We start from the raw sequence: 26,872 nt of genomic DNA on the forward strand, positions 1-26,872 counted from the left end.
ATAAGTATTTGTGCCTTATTCAGTAAGTATTCTGTTTAAATAAATAATTACTTTAGTAATTAAACAAAAAAGAAAGTGTAGAGCCTAAATGTTTTAGGCTATCTTGTGCAATATGTTTTTTTTAATGTACACTACACACTTGAAGATGCTTTATTTATTTTGTTTAAGTAGCCAGGCCAGCTTAGTATTTACTTAATTCACAGTATCTGTTTTTGCATTAAAAAGACACCAGTGCCCTTTTGAAGAACTAAAACTAGCTGATACTTTAGGCGTATTATTTAAAGTCTATGGCGTTAGTACTTGAATTGTTTGCATTTAAATATATCTGCAAAATTGTGTTGTATTACTTAGATTTACATGACGTCACGTCCGACTCAAATATGCGCGGTGGGCAACTGAGCATCTGTTCTCACTGGGTACAAAGCGCCATTAAGCCTTTCTCGAAAGAAAATGCGCTATGCTTGCATTGTTATCGACTGTAAGAACCCTTCAAACCGCGAAAAGGATAAACACTTCTTCAGAGTTTTTCGAGAAGTAATCAAGAGGGGCGGAAGAGTGCAAGATTTCCAAAAGACGACAAGAAAAGTGACTCTCAAACACCACAGTCCAAGGGAGCAGAGTCCAAGAACGCAGACATTTGCAGTGACCACTTTGTTAAAGTTCGTTTGATATACTTTTAATATACTTTACTCGTTTAGTATTTCCCGTTGAAGTATTATTTTGATATAGTTTGTATTTCAATTTTTACAAACAGAAACCAGAAAGTCAGGGTCAATGATACTTTGTCAGGAAAGGTACTTTTACGTCTCCCTTCTTGTTTATTTTGTACACAAAAGCGTCAGAACACATATGACGATAGGACAAAAATCAAATAAGGTGATGATTCAGTAATTGTTAGTTTGTTAAATGCATATGCAGTCACGGGTGTTATCTGTCGGGTGCAAATCGTTTGTTTACAGGGATGTGTCCTCGCAAGACGCAAAGTTTAATCATGAAATGAAAACTTACCCGAGCAAAAACGATGCCTATTTATCTGGGAGAGTCTTGATACTAATGTCCTTGACCCAGCCACACACGAAGAAGTTGTAGACCTTCATGATAGTTCATGTTTTCATCTGTTTTTATTGTCTAGAGTAGATAGTTCGATATGTCTGGGAACTCCACCGACGAATAATCCTTGGTATCACTCCACAAATCTTTTTTTGATAAAGTATAGGGATTTATTCCATAGCGTAATTAATTATTTTGCTCATATCTGCTTTTTGCAGGAAGATCTAGGCCTCTTGCGTTCTCAGATAGTTTGCGCGTTGCTTGCTGCACAACAGCCATCTTGGCTTGGTTGACCACCACTGGTTTTCACTTCCGGGAAGAATTCACCTGACGGACTACAAGCAATAAAGATAGTTAAAAAAAAATGTTGACAAAACTAGTAGAGTAAAATTAAATATAAGAGAGTGCAACATGCAGTACATCACAGTATTGATTCTAGTTCATATCACCCATCACTAACAAGAACAAAACGACCTTGTTTAATATTCAATGCCTTTATTTACCGTGGCTGGTTAGAAAATAAGATACACATGCATTTAATTAGGTAGCAGCGATTTCAAAATATCTGTACATCTTTGATTGAAAGAATCAGACTTGAGCAATTACCAGTTTGGTACATGGGCCAATTAAGGACATGAACCATTTGAGGTGAAAATGTCATGCAATTAACCCTGATGCTCTGATTCCAAACTCTAATAACGCCTGTTAGTAGGGATGGGAATCGAAAAAAAACGTCATACAACATCTCAATTTGCGGAACGTGTTGAAACAGACTATCGTAAATTCTGGAGTATGAGGCGCCACTTTTTTGATACACTTAGAACCAAGACGCTTATACGATCGTGCAGTTAATTTATGTATTTTTATTTGGTGGCGGCAATAACACAAATATTTTTTATAATAAAAAAAAAAGCAAAAACACAGTGTTTTATTTTTTTGCTATGGTGCCATCTTTTGAACAAATTTGTCCACTCCTTTTTTTTTTTTTCCAACCGGAGTGCCATAGCGTTTTCTACTTGTATGGATTCTTCATTCATCATTTCAAGAAACAGTTGTACGTTTTACAGTATAACAAAAACTGCTTATACTTACTAAACCGTACCATGTTTGATGTCTGTAGGAGTGTTTTATGCATATTTGTACGTGTTATTGTAAAGTAATGACGCCAGCGTCGTCAGCATTAGCTAATATGCTAACATATTTACAAGTGTCTGTGTTAGTATTACTAACTTACAACGTAGGCCGGGGCGATATATTGACGTTGTCGATATTAGAGTTTTTTGTTGCAGACGATTTAAAACATTTTAAAATCTATTTTTTTCTCATCTTGCTCTGGCATACTTTTGGCCCCTCAGGAGCATCCGTATCTTGCGCCGTTCCCTTACTTCCTCAGCGGCACATATAGCAAAACATGGCTAATGCTTACGCTAACGAGAGCGAGACGTTTGTTCCAACAAAAAAAAAGTGTTTGGTTTTGCGGCAACAGGCCTGGAATAAGTGACTGCACTGTGCAGATTCTTTCAAAAAGGCATCAGTACAACAGATTTATTCCAGCATCTGAAACCGAAGCCTCCAGCCAAGTACGGGAACAAGACGCAACAACAAAAAAACTACGGGCTACAAATCACAAAAAGCACACTGCAGAAAGCGATCACTAAAGCAGTTGCTCTGCACACCACAGAGATGTGTAAATGAGAATGGCTGCGTTTCATTTATCCACTTACTGATGAAACAAATTAGAGTCATCTCAATGTTTTACTTCATTATTTATTTGGATACAATGTATAATACTACATTCTAATTTACAGAAGTAAGTTATTTAAGTCATAAGTGTGCACTTTATTGATCTCAATGTTGGAGATTGTTTATGTGCATGCAAAATGTGAGCTGCCACATTTCTGTTAACAAAAGTATTCCATTCAAGCAGAAGTATTGCTATCCAAGGGAAGCTCTAAATTTAATTATTTGAAAATGATTCAAATAAAAGTACAATTTATATCTGTTCTGGTCTAAAAAGAACAGCAATATACAAATTAGAATTGAACTGCAGTATATGCAGTATATATTCAAACTACTATTTTTTGATTAAATAAACGAAAAACTTTTTGTGAAACAAATCGGGGATTTTAATTTTAAGCCGCATCGCCCAGGCATATTACAACGCCATTCTGTTTGTATTGTTTCAGTTTTACACATTTCTCAGTAAATTCACCAAATCGTCACAGTGGAGTTAATGAGTCTGTTTGGCTGATTTTGGAGAGCTAGCTTCGACAGCTAGTGAGTCCATGACGATGACTTCTGTTTTGTTTGATCAACCGTTTTTTACACAACTCATTTTGCAACATATATATATATGCTGCTTACAATTCGGTACGGCTAATATACAAAAAAATATTTTTTTTCTTGAAAAATTTTGTGGGTGAGCTCCATAGTCCAGAAAATACGGCAATGGAAATGCATGACTTTCCCACATAAAGCTGGACATACTGGCACCTATGCACTCCACCCCGTCAGAGAAATGTTCTCCACAAATGTAGACAGTAAATCCAGAAGATTGCTAACGCACAATCTTTCTGGAAGAAAAAGCGGATCTGCTTATCTGTCTGTCAAATAATGGGTCATTTCCATAGTTGATAGTTGCAGAATTGCACAATGCACAGTTCCATTTGACTTGACTTGCTTATATTTGTTACAGTCTGATGTAGTTTAATGATCAGCTCATACATCTTTTTAAAAAGGATATTTTTAATTTATACAAAAAAAAAATTCTGCGTGTTACTGAACATTATTGCCACAGAATAATTTGCTGTATGTTGTGTTAGTGTATGTTTTGTGTTCTAAAGGACAATATTTATTTTATTGTTGTGTTAATTATTTTCAAAACAATTGTTTTTTTTTCTTCTGGGGACTCTAAAGCACCCCATCGAGGTTGTGAGCCTCTTAGGACCTGACTGTTGGGTATGTACAGTTATCTTTCTTCTAACTAAAGTTGAGTCGAATTGAACTTTTTGTTGTCCTTTTTTCTTAATTAGAATCACCAAGCCAATTAAAAATGTTGCTGGACGATATATTGACTTACAACTTACTGCCAATAAACAGTATTTTTGTCAAATTTTTTGGGGGGGGCCAAATAACCACTGATGTAATGATAATACATAATAATGCAAATATACCCTTTCAAATGCGATAAACTTGTAGATTTAAAAGTTTACATTCCAATTACGATGTCAAAATATACAAGAATAACCGTATTCTTCGCAGTTTTTTTCATAGTTTGGCCGGGGGTGCGACTTATACTCAGGAGCGACTTATGTGTGGAATTATTAACACATAACCGTAAAATATCAAATAATATTATTTAGCTCATTCACGTAAGAGATGCGACGTATAAGATTTCATCGGATTTCGCGATTAGGAGTGACAGATTGTTTGGTAAACGTATAGCATGTTCTATATGTTATAGTTATTTGAATGACTCTTACCATAATATGTTACGTTAACATACCAGTTGGTTATTTATGCCTCATATAACGTACACTTATTCAGCCTGTTGTTCACTATTCTTTATTTATTTTAAATTGCCTTTCAAATGTCTATTCTTGCTGTTGGGTTTTATCAAATAAATTTCCCCCAAAAATGCGACTTATACTCCAGTGCGGCTTATGTGTGTTTTTTTCCTTCTTTATTATGCATTTTCTGCCGGTGCGACTTATACTCCGGAGCGACTTATACTCCGAAAAATACGGAAAATATAAATATACTCTGTCAGCAAAATGTTGCAATTGAACAAAAATCACAACCAAAAGCAATAAATTAGGTTCTGTCTCTGATTAGGAGGGGATGGGAGACTCTTAAATATACACGATCAAAGCAATAAATAAAATGGCTAAATACAGTTACTGTGACGAAAATTATCACGGTTATTATCATCGCGGTTTAGTTGAATGTGCTCAAAAAGTACTGAAACACACTGAACTCTTTCAACTAAGTTTTATATTTCTTTATTAAGAATTCAAATACATACAAACACAATATACTTTCTTGGTTGAGGAAACATGAAATATTGTTTTGTGTTCATTAGAGCCATATTATCTTTTATTGTGTGTTTAAATATTTTATCTTCTGCCAGTTTAATTTGTAAACGTTTTAGATTTTTTTTTTTTTATGAATGCAAATTGGGTTTTCACTTCTTTTCAATTCCGGTTTATATGACGTCACACAAGTTCACTTCCTGTGAGAGAACATCCGTCTCTTCTAACTTGACACTGTGGAGTTTACATCGATCACCGACTGCACAGCCTTTATGTTCAATGCCAATACTGCACTGTATCTTAGTTGTTTAGACAGCAATGTGTTTATGCAAGATGTTTCTTAATGGGAAAAGACGTTCATGTCACTTGTTTTTATGTTAGCATTTAAGCTATCTAGCAAGCTAACGCTAGTCCTTCCATAGGTTTATCAATGTGCAGTTACCAATCACCGTTTTTCAATCATTTTAATTTAATACAGTAGTACTAACCGTTAGATGTTTTATAGTACTTCTCATTATTGCCACTTATGTGCATGCAGTACAATCGCCCGCCGCTGCTGAAACATGCAAAAGTGTGATCACTGTTGTTACCCATTCCAACGCATGCATATAGCGGTTATCGACGCTGGAAAAGATACTGACTACATCTTCATCTATCGTTCGGTTAATTGACTTATCGAAAGCGGCCCAGGCCTAACTCAGACAATCAATAAAGAAAAAATAGCTAAGCAGAATTGAAAATGGAATCAGAATTTAAAAAATCCTATTAATTCCAATCCCTACCTGTCGTAATTGTATACATTTAAACAATACAGAAAGTAGAATGTAACTTACTGTACATGAATTCCTGTACAGTAATGTAGCAGGACAGAGTATATACTGTCTCCAATAATGCATGCAGTAGAGACCATAGAATATGTGCAGCTGTGCAACAAAATGTGCGTTAAAGGGGAAGTGCACTTGTTTTGGAATTTTGCGTATCATTCACAATCATTATGAAAGACATGGCAACAGATGGATTAATCCGATGAATAAATAACCATTCAAAACCACCAACAATACTCCATTTACATTTTGTGATTTGAATAATAACTAGGTATTAGTGATATTGTTATTATAAGCGCTAACTCAGACAAACAATTTATAGCGGCGCCGTGGTCAATACCGTACGTTGCTATGTTTACATAAACGGGCGGTCTGCTACTTCCTCGCTTCCCTGCTCCTTTAACGTTTATGGTAGGTCATAAATCATGCATCTCACCTGGTCAGAAGAAGTCTGAGTAGGTATTCCGACAAGGTAGTACACTTTGACAGAACGACAAAAATATGCTTGGTCCCCCTCACCTTGTTTCTTCATGAGGATTATTGAGAGAAAAAATGTGTCTGGGGGGCCAATGTGTATGTGTTTTAATAGGGGTATAACGGTACACAAAAATTTCGGTTCGGTACGTACCTCGGTTTAGAGGTCACGGTTCGGTTCATTTTTGGTACAGTAAGAAAACAACAAAATATAAATGTTTTGGTTATTTATTAACCAAATTTGTAAACAATGGCATAACATACATATACACTCAGGGTCCATTGCCAGGGTTAATGTGGTCAACATATATAAAATAAAAACTAAATAAGATAAGGCTCAGCATGGTTTCTTAACAAAACCTTTCTACAAATAAAGTGCTTTTTTTGATTGATTGATTGAGACTTTTATTAGTAGATTGCACAGTACAGTACATATTCCGTACAATTGACCACTAAATGGTAACACCCCAATAAGTTTTTCAACTTGTTTAAGTCGGGGTCCACGTTAATCAACATTTAACTGCCTCAAGTTGTTGCTCAGATTAAATAAAATGACAAAACTTTTCTTCTACTTATAAAAAGTGCAACATTAAACAGTTTCAAGTCAACTCAACCTCAGATTAACTTTTCTTCCCCCCCCATCAGCCTGGCTAACTTGGCAGTAAGAGGAAATATGGGCTCATTGTTCTTCCACCATAGAAGTGGGTCAGAATCTAGTTTTTATTGCAATATGGACTTATATCTGCTGCTATAAAAAGCTGCTATAAAAACGTTTGTTATTGCTTTAGCCCTGCCTGACTCGCCGAGGAGAGGCTGCTTGAATGTGGTGATGACGCTTCAAATGGGTTAGCATGTGTTATGAGAGTAGCATATGTGTGTCCCTTTAATATGTGACAGCATGTGAGGTGAATGTGTGGGCGAGCGAGATGAGGGAGCGGTAGCGTGGGTGCGGGGAGTGGCTAGTGTTTTGTTGGATTGGCTGTGTGCAAGACATCAATAAAGCCACAATTTGCAACTAATCGCCGGACTCGTCATTTACCCTGGAGTCCGGAGCTGTGGAGACCCACTGCCGGGTAGAGTGAAGGATGTTGCCCCCGAGAATACATCGGCCCTGGAGGAGTGTCTCCCCTGCGCTCCTCGACTACGGTCTGGGAGCCGAAAGCAGGAAAGGTGCAACACATGTTTGACGTGTTCTCAGAAGCAGCTGCTGAACAATGTCGGCAAACCTCCGTCCTCCATTGTTGTATCGCACAGCCAAAGTGTTCCCAGACGGGAGATCTTAACGAGGCAGGAGGGTCTTCCAGCTCTGGCTTTTACATGTTTTCCTAGCCCGGTCGCTGCTAGCATGTGTACTCGTTTGGTACACCTCCGAACTGAACCGAAACCCCCGTACCGAACCGTTCAATACAAATACACGTACCGTTACACCCCTAGTTTATAAATTATATATACACATTTAGCTGTAGAAATCTGCTGTACAGTATGTGTGTTTGGGTCCCTTTTTTTCAGGAACACTAATACCAAAGTCACAATGATAGTTCTAAAAAGTTATGACCACCTCAAAAAACGGAACGATATTTTAAATTTTTTTACTGAATGGGACACCCAAAATGTATATGAAAATAAAGAAAGTGGGATTCACAATATTAACTATGAACAATAAAACACTGAATATTAACAACATATGAACGTCGCTCCTCTTTTACTTCTCAGACCAGCTCCTCGATAGTTGTGTATCTTTTACAATCAAGCAAAACACAACAAAAATGTAACAAACCGCAAAATATGAATGTAAAGTGTAATAAACACCAACAATATGATTTATTATTACTTTTATCCAGACATTTGTTGTACAAATTTGCTTCCGCATCTGTTCCTGACACATGCGTTTCAGGCTGGCTGCTCTGAAAACAAACCTTGCCCACTCTGCTTTGTTACTCGTCTGAGCTGATGTGACGTAAATTACCGTAATAACTCGTATGACACCAACAAGCACAGATTTCAACCATTGTAGTAACTTTCTATAGTTCACGACTTAGGGTCATTTAAAAACAGTACTGCACATCATAATGGCGGCAACAGTTTTGATGTTAAAGGTCTAAAAAAATTATGTAGAACATCCAGCGGGCCGGATTGAGAATCTTGATGGGCCGGATGTGGCCCGCGGGCCGCATTTTACCCATGTCTGCTCTACACAAATCAATAGTCTACATTACAAGATGTTACAAAACTGCATTTCTGTTTGTTTTATGTGTCATGTACATTTATGTCAAGTTTATCATCAAGTTGTCTTTGACTTAATCTACAAACATTAAAACTGAACATATTTGATACGGCAGACCAGACAGGAAGCATAGGCCATGAGAGTGGTGATAGGATTATGTGCTGTTACTAACTTGAGGAATGCCCTGTCATGTCTGAACATGAACAGCCAGCAGCACAGTGACGTCCTGTTTCCCTACTTGACTGACAGTAACTTAGGGGACAGCAGTTATACTTAAAATGTCCTTTCACTCAGCTAACAAAAATCCCAATTAAGGAAGTTATTACAAGAGCAGATTATTAAGCATCAGAAAGTAATACCTTAAGAAAACAACATTCTCTACTAAGTCTGCCTGGCCCACCATCATGTCATTGTGAGACAAAATAAAAAAGGCAGAATTTTCAGCTTCTCTTTTGAGCCAGTTTATCCAATTTTGTCACCAGTCAAGCAGAATATATCACTTTAACATTACTGAAATAGAATACAGAAAAAGTAATTTGAGCAATATGAACCTACCTCAGCTCAAATCCTGTGAGTCTTACTACAACAAACATGAAATACGCTAAATGGTGACAAAAATGCAACTCCCTCTGTGTTGCTTAATTATAACTGTTCATTTCATAGTGGAAGTTGGATGTTCAAAGATACCATGAATAGCCTTTATGATGGATTTAAGGGCAAAAATGTATGTTTTAAATCAGAGCCAATATTGTTACACGGGTATTCTGTGTTTTTGTCTGATTATAATTGTGATTAAAAATGTAATTATTCAATGATCTTGAACATTTTAATTATTAGTTTCAGCATTGGTATGACTAATACTGACCCTGTAACTACTTCGTATTGGATTGATACCCAAATTTGGAGAATCGCCCAAAACTAATATAAAGTAGCCAAACAAGAGAATAGTAAGTGCTTATTACAATTTAACATAATTGTATGCATAACTATGTTGCAACAGAAAGCAAGCAGATATTAACAGTAAATTAAAAAGGAGATTAATAATCATTTTGAGAAAATAATACAACTGAAAATGATGTAATAGGCTACCACATATGTCAGCCACTTAATTAGGACCTTTTGCAACCCACTTTGTAATGGTTATTTATTATATGCAGGAGGCTGCAATATATAACCACAATTTAGATGTTAGGCCATATGGGCCATTCCTATCTCAGATTTTTTAAATTGCAACGTCAACACACAGCATGCACAGGCTACTGTGTTCTTTCCTCATGCCTTGTCTAAAGACATACATGAACACAATAACAATAAATGCTGTGATTAAATTATGCAGATGTTATTGTAGGTTAACATCTCAATGCTCATCTGCTTGAATAGTCTAGTTCTGTAAAAAAAAAAAAAAAAAAGACTTTCGGTAGAGTAAGAGGACAGGTGCACATGGGTTCAACATAAGCCAATTGGACCTGATCTTGCTGTCTGTCTCTCACTCATGGCAGTTTTTCCTAATTTTGTACCATCTTGGGGGATGCAACTATGACAAAACATATTTTAAGGCATTGGCATGAAAAATCATGAAATCATTTGACATTAGTGTTACCTCAATAGAGCTGCCAAAATTTAGATGATGGGGGACCTGCACAGAATTTTTTCAAAGCACAAATTCTTCACAAAATATCACAACCCAAACATTGAAAAAATAGCACTATACAGGATGATGATATTGCCATGAAATGAGCAAATGAAATTGAATGAAATTGTATTCAAGGTTTCTCAAGCATACAGTATTCGACCAACACACGTCACAGCCGTACATGTATCACTACAAAAATGCACAAATATCTTAAATCCCACTTTAATCTGGAACAGGCAGGCAGTTGCTTGGGAGGTCAGGTGTGATTTGTCGATTTAAGTGATGCCCCACTTACGCCGAAGTCCCCCTCTGCTGCATCTCCCTCCACTGTGTCCCTTGGTTTCACAAGCTGTACCCGCTCCACTGATTCGGCTACAACGTGGCCAACTGTGAGCTTCGACGTGGGAAGTAGAGCCAAGGCAGCTTGAAATCCAAACGAGGCATGATGATGCGATGCTGCTGTCGCCTTGATGCATTCATCCCCCCGTCAACATCCACGGAAATAGGACGAGCACAAGGATACAACGATGCAGACAAACGCCCCGGATGTATTTATTTTTACTAACGATGTCTGTTATCCATTAGTGGCATAATGGGGTCAGTCTTTCTTATGAAGGAGAGTGAGGCAAAGTGTAGCCCTGCAGTTGTTGCCCTTACTTTGCCTCCGCCTGCTTACTTCTCTTCCTCCATTCACTCTCATAAAAACCATGAGCATGCTGCCCATTGGTTTCCGACTCAGTGAGACAGCAACAGTAGGGAGTGGCATCCATGCACTCAGACAACTGTAGCAATAATACACATTTTTATAGACATCAGCAGATATGACGTGCATAGAGCTTAAAGTTATTTAATTATTATAAAGCTGTCTTCAGCAAAGCTTTAAACCATCAAAACGGAAATGACGGTAAAAGCAATTAAACCACACTATGGATCTTTTACTGCCAGTGTTTCCCTGATATTGATTCAAAAAACTTGGGGAATGTATTTATTTTTTATTATTTTTATACGATTTTGCAATACAGGAAGATAATGTGTCACCTTCCATGATTGCCACCTCTTGGCAAAAAATGTTCCACAAAACAATAACTATGTTTTAAAATTGGACTTTGAGGTCTTCCTTAGCTAGTCAGCACACAGTGACGAGCAGCAGACTGGCTCAATTGTACCAAGTTAGCAGTCAATATTTCAGAGTTTGGTAACAGCATATGCTGTTAAGTAAAAGTGTATTTGCTGTTTGCATTACATTTTGTTACGTTAAAATCTCATTTGTTAAATATTTGTACAAACGGTCGGGATGCTCATATGTATTAGCCTGTCAATGGTGGCATCCATTGTATGTTAGCATTAAGCGAGCGGCACATTGCATTTTTTGTTTATACTAAACTGTATTGTCGACATTTATGTGCACTTCATGGTAATAATAATGTGCTGTCCTTCTGTGTGTTTCGTTTCAAAGTAAGACTGTCAATATAAAAAAACATAAAGTTTCAAGTTTTTTCTTCTCTAAAGGACTGTTTACCTGTCTGCCAAACTAAATTCCAACATTCAGGGACAGCAGACAATATTTGTAAATAACCTAAGTGTACAAAGTGCAACCTGTATTACATTGCAATCATAAAAAAAACGATAAAGCAATAATTGAAAAACAGAGCAAAAATTGTATTATGTAACAATTTTCGGACTATAAGGCGCACTTAAAATCCTTTCAATTTCTAAAAAAAAATCGCCAGTGCGTCTTTTAACCCGATGGGCCTAATGTATGTAATTATTCTGATTGTGCTTACCGACCTCAAAGCAGTTTTATTAGGTACATGGTGTAACGATAAGTGTGCCCAGAAGATAGCAGTCACACATAAGAGATACGTGTGGACTGCTGGTTGACGCCCCCGTTCAATAAATGGCACTAGGAATCACCCCCAAAATGTTGATGTTTTATTGAAAATATAGAGCATTACACACGGCACTCAAAAATCTTTCAAAATGTTTTAGTACGACTTTGGTAAGCTACGAAGCCGCACCGCTTAATAGATTGTCGGCGCATTACGGCAACCGTAGTCAGACGTGCTGTTCTTCAACATACAGGTATTATTATGGTGTGTGTGCGTGTAATGGCCCGAAAATGGCCCCTGATAGCATACATTATCTGGCGTTTTGTTTCGACCTATTATGCAAAACCAACTTTTCTTACCTATTGTTTCCTGCTGATGCATATTTAGGGTCTCCATAAGCCATTTCTAATATAAAGTAGCGTATAGTTCTAACATATCTGTCAGCAGACTCGCTATGGAAGTGCTAAAAACTACCGGTGCAACAAAGCTGACCGGGACAAAAAAATCTATAAAAATAAATAAACTTTGAAGACACTGTAAATACGACACGTAAATAAGACCTCCAAAAAATTGCGTATCCTAAAGAGACGGTCAGAAAGCGGCCTGAAGATGGTCTGTAAAACATGCAACATTTTGGCCAAATAACCACCATTACATTTTATGTAGACCACAAGGAAGTGTTTTAAATGTAGAAAAAAAAATCACAATAAGACCCTTTTAATGCGCCCTATAATCCAATGCCCCTTTTGTATGAAAAAATACCTGAATAGACCCGCTTATCGGCACTGTGCCTTATAATGTGGTTTGTCCTACAGTCTAAAAAATACGGTGGTAAGAAAAAGATATGTTTATATTTTGAACTCATAACACAAATTTGTCTTACATGTATAACATATTTTTGACTTTAAAAAATACAATCAAGCAAATTATATGACGATATTATATTGACACCGCCCTGACCATGACTCCAGAGCCACAAATAGATTGCTGTTCTGCTGGAAAAACTGACTGCAATTACAGTTTTTATGACTGGATGAAAAAACATCCGATGACAACCATCTATGTCACATCCAAAACACACCCCAGATAGTTATCATCAGATTATTAATCACAGCAAATGAAAATTTGGTGTTGTACGTGCACATCTGTTTTAAAATGGCAAACATGTTTGGACTGTAGTGGCTTTCTATAACGAACAAAGAGTTAAGTCGAATATGTTAAAACCAAGGATTACACATTAAGCTCAAAACGTTGACAAAGCATTGCATTTATATTTTACATTAAAATCAGCAAAATTCATAGTCCATTTGACTAATTTAGCTAGCTTTGACAACAACTGTGTCATTTACACCTATTCTAGTGAAAATACATCTATATTGTCAATATTTATTGTTAATTGTCATTAATCTGTTACCTAAGGTTGTTGACATATAAGTGAAAACACTATTGTATGTATTCATTTATTTATTTACAGACATAATTTTGTATTGCATTATTGTTTCTTTTGTTAATATCAGAGTTCCTTCTGCAAAAAGGTAATCCCTAGAAGCGCACAGTTTATGAACAGGGACCCACAGTTAAAATATACATCATCATATAATATACAAAATACAGTACAATACCATTTCCTTTCAAAATCTACCCACTAAATACCCATTTACAATGTCATACCAACCTACCAACCGGTTGACATTTATAAAAAAGGAATCTTTAAATCCACCAAATCAGTCTCAACATCCTATTATTCAAATTTGATTAAAAGGTCACATCTTGAAGACAATCTCATCATACATACAGAGGTCAATACTGTACCAAAATGATGCGACTAATGTGAATTCCTTAACCATAAGGGGTGTGCTGAATATACTAAGGATGAAGTCGCAATAAATTTAGCTTAAAACGCTTTTTAAAAATGTTTAAAGAATGTTATTCTTTTATAAAGCTATCAATCTCATTCCAGATCATCGGGCCTCTACAGGCTATAGTAAAGCTTGTACACTTTAGATGACGATTTTTCCCTCTTAATAAAGGTTTACTTCTAGTGTTATACCTATGAGAAGTAGGGGTCACTGGAATGAGCTGGCATAGAGTGTCAATACAGGGTTTTCATCTGTCAGCTATGATTTACAATATTACCATTCATATTAAAATGTATCATGTCACCAGGTTTAAAGCACAGTCATCTATGTTGAAGTACTGACTCATACCCACGTTACGCCACTACTATAAATATTCCCTCCAATACTACTTTTTGAGATCAGAACTACAGTCTCCACTTCAGTTAATTACAGTCATTTTGTCTTGAATTGTATTTGATATGATCTCATCCACCTGCTTTGAATACAAAAACAGAAGAGAAATAAACACAGGATATACACTGTCAGGAAACTGTTGTCCTTCTACACAAATATATGCTACCTTAACACAAATGGGGCACTGGAATAGAATGTATCAATGCAACTGACAGATAAACATTCTTATTTTAGAGAATATTTACAAAAAAGAGAAGAAAACGGGGGTTTTTGGTTCATTGCATTTTGTAAAGTTTTACATACAAGAGTTAGACATGTGGTTACAAAAAAACCCTGTAATTTGCATAACGTGTATGTACCAATAGTTTGTTGCAAGCGGCCAATATAGTACACGGTTAATTGACAACATTAGTATCTGCTTAGTATCAGGAAGACATGCCTGTAATACAACAGAACAGTCGAGTGTGCCACTATACCAGACACAACCAAACTCATCCCCTGCCCTTTGCATTACAAATCTTGTAAAATGCAACTGAAATGCTATTGAGGATTCTGCTAAGTTTAAAGGGAATAGCTCAGAGGTGTTGGAAAAACAGGATGCTGGAGAGAAAAGGGTACAGTGGGTATTGGGCATGACAGGACATTGCATAATGCATTGGAAATGTATGAAAACCATATAGTTTTTCCTAATCAATACGCTACACAAAGCTTCAAATACTAAAAAGGAATGGTGTAGCAACATAGGTCAAACCAAACATAAAGGAATAACACTTTTCTAAAGTGACATAGCGCTAAAAAGGAAGAGTCGCCACAATAAGTAAAGTAAATAATTCTAACTGCATCAGTAAGCTATAGAAATTATGTGCCATATGAATTAGGAGACATTTGTGAATCATATTATTTTCAACTACACTTCACACAGTAGGCAATTATGCAGTGCAAGGTTAATTTCCGAATCCAATCAATTATTTATACTAATGCCAATAATCTTCAAATTCCCACCCTCCTTTTTCTCCTTTCTGTAAGACCAACCGCTCTGGAAAACCCTTCATGACTTAGGCAGTCTCTAATCTTCGTGGAAACTCGAAATCTACGACTCATTTCCCAGTGTTGTTTGTTTAAGCCCAGGCCTTGAGTTTTGCATTTTCTCCAGGCAGTAGAATCCAACACTTGTGGGGCCAATTGTCTATGTTTAACCTTTAGTGTGACATTCTTATTGCACAAAGTCAATCTATGAATGACACGCAGTTTGCAAGGGTTGTAAATGACTATTACTCTCGCTCTCTCTGACACGTTTTCACACTGCTAAATTTGCAGAGTTGAGCTTTCACGGTCAGTGTGCAACCCGCCTTGGAGACCACTATTATCGCGGCAAAGATTTTCCACCGTCCATTCCATTCCTGTAAAATGCACTTTACAGGCTGTTGAATCACAGGAATTGGAGATCAGTTAAAGAAGACATACATAGCAAGAAATTGCTCAACTAAGAGGGTCAGAAAACAACTTGGCGTAATCTGCTGTGACTGTAGCGTTCAAGATAATTGCACCCAAATGAGGTACAGGCCAAAAGTTTGGACACACCTTCTCATTCAATGTGTTTTCTTTATTTTCATGACTATTTACATTGTAGATTGTCACTGAAGGCATCGATACTATGAATGAACACATGTGGAGGTATGCACTTATGAAAAAAAGGTGAAATAACTGAAAACATGTTTTATATTCTAGTTTCTTCAAAATAGCCACCCTTTGTACTAGGGATGTCCCGATCCAGGTTTTTGCACTTCCGATCCGATACCCATATTGTTTTTGCACTTCCGATCCGATAACGATACTGACCGATACCGATACTGACCGATACTGGCCTATCCGAGCATGTATTAAAGTTTAAAGTTATTTGGCCTACTTAGTTGTCAGAATCATGTTGAGAAGGGTTTTAACAAGAAACTGACCTGTTTATTCAAGGATAAACACAAAATAGACAAAATTATACATGACAAACAGAAATGGCATCATTGAACTAGGGCTGGGCGATATGGCCTTTTTTTAATATTGCCATATTTTAAGGCCATATTGCGATACACAATATATATCTCAATATTTTGCCTTAGCCTTGAATGAACACTTGATGCATATAATCACAGCAGCATGATGATTCTATGTGTCTACATTAAAACATTCTTCTTCATACTGCATTAATATATGCTACTTTTAAACTTTCATGCAGAGAAGGAAATCACAACTAAAAAAATCTCTTTTTTTTTCATACGGTGTTGATGTGGAAATGTTTGCCTCGGCATTTTGATGGTGTGGGCGTGTGTCACCGAATGGAGATAAGCGTCTCGACAGACGTTACAATATTTGAACAATGATGACGAAAAGTGTTTTCTCTGTCTGTGTCGAAAATTGTTATGCGCTTATTTTTTTATTTGATTTTGTGCGTGGCATAGATTTGCCGTGCGCAGAGGACGCTTGAGCAGGCGCGCACCTTAGCGGCTGCAATAGCATCACAGCTAACGTTAGCCATGCTGCTACCTCGCTCTCTGCTGGGAGAGGGCGTATACCTATGTGATGTATGACGTGACAGTATGTGACGTGTGTAAGAAGGTGCGCTCGCTGTCTGTGAGAGGGAGACACAGGAAAGAGTGAGAAGAGCCTGTAGTGTAATGCCAGCAGCTAAAAGCAACTGCGTGATAATCAACAGACCTGTGGATGTGTTGAAGGTGTGCTGGAAAATGCGGAACGGAAATTGGGGAGCATCAGAAAAGTGGAATGTATTATTGTAATCGGTGCGTTGGAAATCACGGACCGGAGTTCTTTTTTTAAACTGGATCTGGATCGGCATTTTCCCATGCCTTGCCGATACGCATTTTTTTGCAAATATCGGCGGCTGATCCGATCCAAATATCGGATCGGGACATCCCTATTACAATTATATACTTTATTATATTTTTGCAATTTACGTGATTCTATCAAATCAACAACGCGAAAGAGAAGGATGCACTTGACACGATCGAGAAGACATTTCTGCCAAAATATAAACTTTGTGTAGATATATATGTTCCTAGTTGTAACGGTATGAAAAATACGGATTTAAAAAGCTGCCAGAAATAATGAATTTGTTAAATGAACTTCCCAGTCCCAACTCATTTTCTCAAGAAGCACTGACACAACAAAGGTACACAATCTGAAAGGGTGTATAGCTACAGTGGCAATATTGTCACTGCAGTTGACAATATCAATTGGTGTTTCTGGCTTAAATTTTAAGGGAACAAAGGTGTTCTAAAAATACTGAGCTAAAAAAAACACTATTGTTAAAGGTAAATTATCTTCAAGTTGCTGCTAATGTTTAAAATGTATTTTTTAACCAGTGACTTTATTTTACATGTTATTTTGTGTTTTTGTTATTAGCTGAGGATTTGAGCATAGCTAAAGATTTGTTTTAAAGAAGATTGAAGATTATACTTTACTATTTCTATATTATTTTCAAGGCTTTTGAATATTTTATGTGCATCTATCAATGCTAAGGGGAACTGTCCTTTTTTTGGAATTTTGCCTGTTGCTAATCATTATGAAAGACACGACGACGGATGTATTTTTTCAATGTGGTTTTAAGTGAATATATGTCTGTAGTTTTGTTTACTTCATTTATAATGTGTATTTTTTATTTATTTTACTTGTTGGGGGGGAAAACAGCATTTGATGTATTTTTGACAACTCCTGTCTATTGTATGTGGCTGAAAATTAATAAACGTTTAAACAAAGGCACGTTACACGTTGAAAGCGCAAATTTAATTAATTTCAATTCATTTCAATAGGTGACGCTGTTTAGCAATACAAATGTTTCAAGGTGTGAGCTGCATCACAGAACAAATTTAACTACTACAGTATTTACATGATAAACCAAAGACTTGTTAAAGTACAATTGTAAGTTAACATACTAATGCTTTTACCAGTACTTTCTGGTATACAAATGAATATTGTTTAAATGTTTAAGCATCGTACAATCTATTGAGTTAATAATACTCTGACATGTAGTAAATTGTATCTGAGTCTATTTCGACTTTCTGCTACAATAAAAAATTCCCTTACTTGCTCAGTCTAATTTGACAGGAAGATATAGGGCAGCACCTAAAATAAGAGCTGAATCTACAATATGCACTCAGGCCTATCCATACCTCACAGCAGGACAGCATGAAATGACAAAGCTCTGCACTTCTCTAATGTGAGTATAACAAATACGAAGAGTGTATTAGCGTTATTGCAAAACTCGCACGCACGCCTGACTGATATGGTCATTAAAGTGTCTACAGTAGAGATAGGGAAGTGTCTCAGCTCTAATATTGCAGTGCAGAAATGACTGATTCTAAATTATCCATGTGTCAAACACACATTATTTAAACAGCAAAAAATTGCATGGTGAAGTTGATGTTAATGAAAATCAGCGATCGCAAGCATCTTCAAAATGACGTGTGTCATCTTCCCATGACTTCACTTAGAGACTTAGCAGAGCGGAAGAGTGGTTAGGGCTGCACGATTCTGGAATAAATGTGAATCTTTTTTTTTTTGCCTAGAATTGAGACTGTGATTATATTGAGATAATTCAGGCACAACATGTTCAGAGCCATGTGTTTTCTAAATGATTTGTATAACTGCTATTATCGATATTAGGAGACACCTCAACGAAAGAAGAAATAAACTTCCATTGGTCTTTCTGACATGCAGTAGGGCAGTTGACAGTGATTTTTAAAATAGAAATGCAACAATAGAAAAATCAGAAAGACTTAAAATTATTAAGTGGAAAACTTGGCACGCTTGCTCACCAAACAGTACATTGATGACGTGAAAAAGACAGATTAAAAGAAAAGTTGAATGCAAATGCAATTGCTTTTTCCAGAAAACTGATGAATAATAAAAGCCACTGCTAAAGCTTGTTGGTACTATCAGCGAGGAGAACCAGGACAGTGGAGCCTCGCCCTGGCAGGAAAGGCTCACTTGTGGACAGGGAGACGAGTAAGAAGTGTTAGCCATCATACCAGCAAAGAGTGCAGCATCTGGCCTTTAGTAAAATGGTATTGTTTGTTTGTGACTCAGCTTGTCAAGTAAAATAGAAAAAAAATTGATTTAGAAAGTATGTGAATAAAGTTTTGTGCAGTTCTAGAGGGGAGCAAAAAAGGATAAACAGTATTATTTCTACAGTATAAAAACTGAGACAATTATGGGGCAAAGCAAACATTAGAAGGCTTAATTCAATTGATCCTTTCAATGTAAATCTGGTAATACAACTCATTAATATTGTATTTTCTGGAGAATTCAATCAAAAGATTTGAGGCAGCGCGGTGCAACAGGAATTAGTGCGTGTGCCTCACAATCAGAAGGTCCTGGGTTCAATTCCCGTGCTTGACACTAAATTGGCACAAGTGTGTGAGAGTGAATGTAGTCTGTCTACTGTGTTGACCCTGCGATGAGGTGGCGACTTCTCCAGGATATACCCCGACTTCCGCCCGAATGCAGCTGGGAAAGGCTCCAGCCCCCCGAGAGGGACATGTAGTAGAAATTGGATGGAGGGATAGATCTAACAACAATGTTAAGGTAGACAAAGTGAGTGTACTTCATGTTCTATAATAGTGGCCTCCACTCGAATAGACACAAGTAGGGATCTAACGTTAAACGGCAATCAAACTGTAAAACTCCTGACGGTCTCACATTAAAATAATCAAAAACCTGTGACTGATAACTGTACTTTGATAAACTCACGGACTGACGGGCAGTAGCTCACTAGCTTAAATGCTAACTTGAAAACAAGAGACATTAACATATTTTCCCATTCGGAAACTACATACCCCAATCCAAGCTTAAACACATTGCTGTCTGAGCAACTAAGATAGTCAGTTGTGCACATTGAACTTGCTCTTTGACAGCGTGACCGACAATGTGTGTATTTATTTTACTGATGTAAAAAAAGAAAATAACTTGCTCAAAATATTTCAGTGTGTGTATAAGTACTTTTTGAGCACATTCAACAATTCCGTGATATTAATGATAACCGTGAAAATTTTGGTCACGATAACTGTGATATGAAATTGTAATTTGAAATAAATAATTAAACAACAATTAATCATAATGAAAAGGTTCCACACCTTAACTTTTCTTTCCTTTCAGGAAAAATATCTTCTTCACTATGACTGATACCACCATGTGCTGCGGTACACGTCTTTATCTGCCCCCATGTAAAGCTGACATTTACAATCGAGTTTAAAGAGAAAGTATTGCTCTCAACCAAGAACAAAAGTTAAGAAAAGAAGTGACAAACATTTACCCTCCAGTGACTATCAGAAGCTATAATACAATTTAAAAGGACATTAATTCCTTCATTTGATCTATTTTAATCCAAATACAAGACAACAATGCGATTCAGAAAACGATGCATTATAAAATGCAACCATTTGATATGATAGGATTTGATTCGATGCAATATGGTACAATTCTTTGTTTAAAGTAGACTTTCATTTAATATTATAAATAAGCCAAGGTGAGTCCTTTAAATGTGGCGCTGTTTATCTTCAAACAATTATACTGTAAAAAAGACCAGTCAAAAGAATTGAAAAAGACAGACACTATGGTAAAATGAGTCTATTTGGTAGCTAACACCATGTTTTATGTTTGACTTGCATAATAAATGTTTTATTCAAACACATGTAAGGGCATGTCAGCATCTACAATTTGTATGTTAATGCTAACAAGCTTGTCCAAAAATCAAACATTGCTCCTCTAATTAGTACCTTTTTAAATATAGACGTGTTAAATAGTTATATACATTGTAACTTATCATACTTTAGCAGAGTATGTTTGTTTGGTTTGGTTTGTTAAGATTTCAAATCATATTTATTGTATTATTTATACACAGTATTGGTTATTTATTACCTGGTTCATGTTCATCCATCTACACTGTTTTGTTAACTGTTTTAATTTTTTTTTAAATATAGCTAACATATAGCGATACTCCTGTGATAAAAGTGCATTTTCAACGGTATGCGCATTTATAAGAAGAATGAATAATGGTCATTAGAGAAATATTTGCTTATTTTAACTATTTTTCCACAAAGACACAACTGCTCTACTGCATGTCAGAAATACCACATTGAAAGTGTGTTTTGTTCGATCAATCGAACAAATTAATCAATAGATTACTCTCCCCTGCAGGGGGGTCGTGAAATTGTTGGTTGATTTGTTGTTTTTTTAGAATAAAAACATTAATAAATATATTATATTATTGTATTATTATGTTCATTTAAAATTGCTACAGATTAGCACTCTAGCCTGCTAGTTGCCAGCGAGCTAATGGCGCTATACTGTATGTCTTTAATAGATAGATAGATAGATAGATAGATAGATAGATAGATGGATAGATACATAGATAGATAGATAGATAGATAGAATGGTATTGATTCCTTCAGGAAAATTAAAATTCCAGCAGCAGTGTACAAAATTGAGATCTATACAATACTAATACTACTATAGTATATACCAGAGGTGGGACCAAGTCATTGTTTTGCAAGTCACAAGTAAGTCTCAAGTCTTTGCCCTCAAGTCCGAGTCAAGTCCCGAGTCAAGTCCCGAGTCAAGTCCCGAGTCAAGACAGGCAAGCCCCGAGTCAAGTCCAAAGTCAAGACTGGAAAGTCTCAAGTCAAGTCCTAAGTCCTGCATTTTGAGTTTCGAGTCCTTTCAAGTCCTTTTAACCACATCCATCCATCCATCCATCCATCTTCTTCCGCTTATCCGAGGTCGGGTCGCGGGGGCAGCAGCCTAAGCAGGGAAGCCCAGACTTCCCTCTCCCCAGCCACTTCGTCCAGCTCCTCCCGGGGGATCCCGAGGCGTTCCCAGGCCAGCCGGGAGACATAGTCTTCCCAACGTGTCCTGGGTCTTCCTCGTGGCCTCCTACCGGTCGGACATGCCCTAAACACCTCCTTAGGGAGGCGCTCGGGTGGCATCCTGACCAGATGCCCGAACCACCTCATCTGGCTCCTCTCGATGTGGAGGAGCAGCGGCTTTACTTTGAGCTCCCCCCGGATGACAGAGCTTCCCACCCTATCTCTAAGGGAGAGCCCCGCCACCCGGCGGAGGAAACTCATTTCGGCCGCTTGTACCCGTGATCTTGTCCTTTCGGTCATAACCCAAAGCTCATGACCATAGGTGAGGATGGGAACGTAGATCGACCGGTAAATTGAGAGCTTTGCCTTCCGGCTCAGCTCCTTCTTCACCACAACGGATCGATACAGCGTCCGCATTACTGAAGACGCCGCACCAATCCGCCTGTCGATCTCACGATCCACTCTTCCCTCACTCGTGAACAAGACTCCGAGGTACTTGAACTCCTCCACTTGGGGCAAGATCTCCTCCCCAACCCGGAGATGGCACTCCACCCTTTTCCAGGCGAGAACCATGGACTCGGACTTGGAGGTGCTGATTCTCATCCCGGTCGCTTCACACTCAGCTGCGAACCGATCCAGTGAGAGCTGAAGATCCTGGCCAGATGAAGCCATCAGGACCAAATCATCTGCAAAAAGCAGAGACCTAATCCTGCAGCCACCAAACCGGATCCCCTCAACGCCTTGACTGCGCCTAGAAATTCTGTCCATAAAAGTTATGAACAGAATCGGTGACAAAGGGCAGCCTTGGCGGAGTCCAACCCTCACCGGAAACGTGTCCGACTTACTGCCGGCAATGCGAACCAAGCTCTGACACTGATCATACAGGGAGCGGACCGCCACAATCAGACAGTCCGAAACCCCATACTCTCTGAGCACTCCCCACAGGACTTCCCGAGGGACACGGTCGAATGCCTTCTCCAAGTCCACAAAGCACATGTAGACTGGTTGGGCAAACTCCCATGCACCCTCAAGGACCCTGCCGAGAGTATAGAGCTGGTCCACAGTTCCACGACCAGGACGAAAACCACACTGTTCCTCCTGAATCCGAGGTTCGACTATCCGGCGTAGCCTCCTCTCCAGTACACCTGAATAGACCTTACCGGGAAGACTTTTAACCACAGACTAATATATTAACACAGATTGTGTATGCTTTTCAAACGCTGTATTTATTTATTAAAACAAGTGCATTTTCAATTGCAGGAAAGAAAATTGTGCTGACATTGCACTTTATAATAGCACTATTAACCAGTCATTTTAAACATTAACTCATTCCTTTACAGAACAAACACATTAAAAAATAAAGTGCAAATGTACTTATTTGTACAAAAGTGTTAACATTGAAAAAACATGACATATACGTGAACATAACAAAAAAGTTGTACTTTTTATATGTCAGGGCCCTATGCTGCATTGCATTTGCAAAAGACCAAATTAGCCAAGAGTCTGTCAGTCATTTGTGCACGATGGGGGCGTAGTATGATGCCACCATGGCTGAAAACTCGCTCCACTGGAGCACTGGAGGCAGGCACTGCCAAGACTCTCATGGCCACTCGGAACAGTGAAGGAAGAGTCTTCATGTTCAATGCCCAGAACAAAAGGGGGGAGAAAGTTTTTTTGGGTTGGTGCACTACTTGTAAGTGTATCTTGTGTTTTTTATGTTGATTTAATTAAAAAAAGAAAAGAAAAAAAAAAAATTCTTGTGCGGCCCGATACCAATCGATCCACGGACCAGTACCGGGCCGCGGCCCGGTGGTTGGGGACCACTGAGGTAAACAACCAACAGTATGTCAGAAAGCTAGCTAAAACGGAACACATATTCATAATATAGTATACATTTTAACTGACCTTTATTTTACTATTTTTGTCTTTTTTTAGGTGGCTAAAATACGCGGTGCTGCTGACCGCCGTCTAACGTTACGTGTGATATATTGACTAACGTAACCCTGCTTAAAAAAATCACTGAACAAAAAGTATGAATAAGGTAGTGAACTGCAACAGATTCCCGTGTTTGCAATAACGTTATAACGTTAGCAGTGAGTTTACAGCCTCACTGATTTAACTACACAGCAAATAAAAGTCACGTTACTTAGCCAATAAACGTTATCTCACATTCAAAACTTACCGTTCTTTGTGCAACTTCAAATGCCGGACGAAGTTGGAAGTTGTTGCCTCTCCATCAGTAATTTTCGAACCGCATGTGTTGCATACTGCAAACCGTTTTGTGTTGACCACCTCGTAATTTTTATACCCAAACGAAATTATTTTAGGTATCATTTTTTGTTCACTGGCGTGTGGTTTGGACATGTCTTCTTCGTTGGTTGTCCTGCAATTTGATTGGATGAATGCTGTGTGATGAAAACAAAGTAGATCTAATTTGATTGGCTGTTGTACTGAGACCACACCAGCTGACACACGCAACGCTGATAGACAAGTACACAATGAAAAATACGGAGCGCTCCCGAATAACTTTTTCATCTTTGGGTTTTGGGGAAAGTAGCAAGTCATGTCAAGTCATGTCAATTCAAAAGGCTCAAGTCCAAGTGAAGTCACAAGTCATTGATGTTAAAGTCTAAGTCGAGTTGCAAGTCTTTTTACATTTTGTCAAGTCGAGTCTAAAGTCATCAAATTCATGACTCGAGTCTGACTCGAGTCCAAGTCATGTGACTCGAGTCCACACCTCTGGTATATACTATACTATACTAATACTAATACAATCAATACTAAGATACTATCTTAGTATTGAGCAACAACAAGGTACCATGAATTGATTAACGTGGACCCCGACTTAAACAAGTTGAAAAACTTATTCGGGTGTTACCACTTAGTGGTCAATTGTACGGAATATGTACTGTACTGTGCAATCTACTAATAAAAGTTTCAATCAATCAATCAAACCTTTAGGACAGATTTAATTTAAATCACAATTTTGTACAAGATATATATGTAGGGGATCTCTGCTCCAACTCTCCAACCGTTTGGGGGTCCTTGGTCTGGAAAACGCCTAGATTACTCAATTACTAAAATAACCGATAATTGCAGCCCTACTTTTGACAGGGGGTCTAGCACACTAGTTGCCAATTAGCAACTAACGAGTAGCCTGCTAGTTGCCAGCTAGCAAGTAGCACTCTATGTGCTATTAACGGCACTATACTGTATTTGAATACCTTAGTATTGGACAATAACAAGGTACCTTTGGATCAGTTTAACTTAAAACACAATTGTGTACAAGACATATGTAGGGGGTGCCACTCCATTTTGCCATCAGTTTGGGGGTCCGTGGCCTGGAAAACGTTGAAAACGTCTGGATTACTCGCTTACTAAAAATAACCGATAGTTGCAGCCCTACTTTTGACGAATAAATTAATAAATGGGAAACTCGTGCCATATGCCTATGGAGACCACTCCAGCAGAAAGAAGGCGTTTTCAGGAAATTCAATTTAACAAGTTTCTTCTTATAACCTTGTCATAATTAAATGATCCTATTTGGATTAAAAAACGATTAATTGTGCAGCCCTACATCTGATTTCAGCATGACAAATGTTGGCCTCACCCTGAATGACGCAAGCACCTGTCACTTGAAATTCTAATACCATGTCATCAAGGCTTGATTGTAATCACTCTCACATGGTGAATCTAAATACAGAGTCCACGTTTATCACTCTAGAATACAGACTCAGTTCTGTTCATAAAAGAGGACATAACGCTTTTAAACTAGTTTTTTTTGTCTTTGAAGCACTGCATACCTATAATAGTCACAGTCATTATTCTTACAAGGGGAACTGCACTTTTTAAAATGTTGCCTATTACTAACAATCCCTATGTAAGTAAGACAAGAATATGTTCTTGTTTATGCATTCTAAAAATTGTAATATACAGCAAGTACAAGGTGGCTAACAATAAAGCTAATTAATGGGAGTACTATATTGCACTCATAAAGCCTTCCTAAAAAACATCCAAAAAAATGCCAACAATACTCCATTTACATGTTGTGACCGGAATATTGACCAAGTATTAGCAATATTGTTATTGTAAGCACCAACACAGACCAACTTAGACCCAGAAATGGCAAGAAAGACACAAAAAACGTTCATTTGCGGCCACCATTTTTCTTACACCTCCTGGTGGATTATGATTCATTCTGCATAAACGAGAAGATATGAACATCCCATCCATCGGCAACCCAGTGAGAGCAGACATTGTAAAGTAAGTGATGTTATGTTCGTAGTTTGTATTTTTTTTTTCCGCACAGCTTCTTAACTTGTACCTCTTCCTCCTTATATTCAGGCTCAAAAATATAAGGTTATGTTGTTGTGATAAAATGTGTTACCCGTAAAAATTGGCTACCAAATGTTATCGTATTTTCCGCACTATAAGGCGCACCTTCAATGAATGGCCTATTTTAAAACTTTGTTCATATATAAAGCGCACCGCATTATAAGGCGCACCGCATTATAAGGCGCATAGAATAGACGCTACAGTAGAGGCTGGGGTTACGTTATGCATCCCGTAGTTGCGAGACCTGTTGTGGCTCAATATTGGTCCATATATAAAGGCGCAAAAAAATTGTCGAGTGATATGAAGGATTCTAGACAAGTCGAACTATCTGGTGCTCCGGACGTCATTC

General features: G+C 37.7%; 1 protein-coding gene across 2 annotated transcripts in view; it reads right to left on the reverse strand.

The window, feature by feature from the left end:
- The window catches only part of rasa1a (RAS p21 protein activator (GTPase activating protein) 1a), a 71,381-nt gene that overhangs the window by 38,069 nt on the left and 6,440 nt on the right, over positions 1-26,872 (reverse strand). Inside the window, exon 1 of one of the 2 annotated variants that reach the window (XM_061986645.2) lies at positions 10,532-10,821. The exons of the other annotated variant lie outside the window; for it this stretch is intronic. Coding sequence (XP_061842629.1) covers positions 10,532-10,554 — 23 coding nt within the window. The 5' untranslated portion in view covers positions 10,555-10,821. Of the gene's footprint in view, positions 1-10,531; positions 10,822-26,872 lie in introns of those variants that run through there. 2 annotated transcript variants of the gene reach the window in all.

The sequence above is a fragment of the Nerophis lumbriciformis genome, linkage group LG12 (assembly GCF_033978685.3).
Source record: "Nerophis lumbriciformis linkage group LG12, RoL_Nlum_v2.1, whole genome shotgun sequence".
In the NCBI taxonomy this organism is placed as follows: domain Eukaryota; kingdom Metazoa; phylum Chordata; class Actinopteri; order Syngnathiformes; family Syngnathidae; genus Nerophis; species Nerophis lumbriciformis.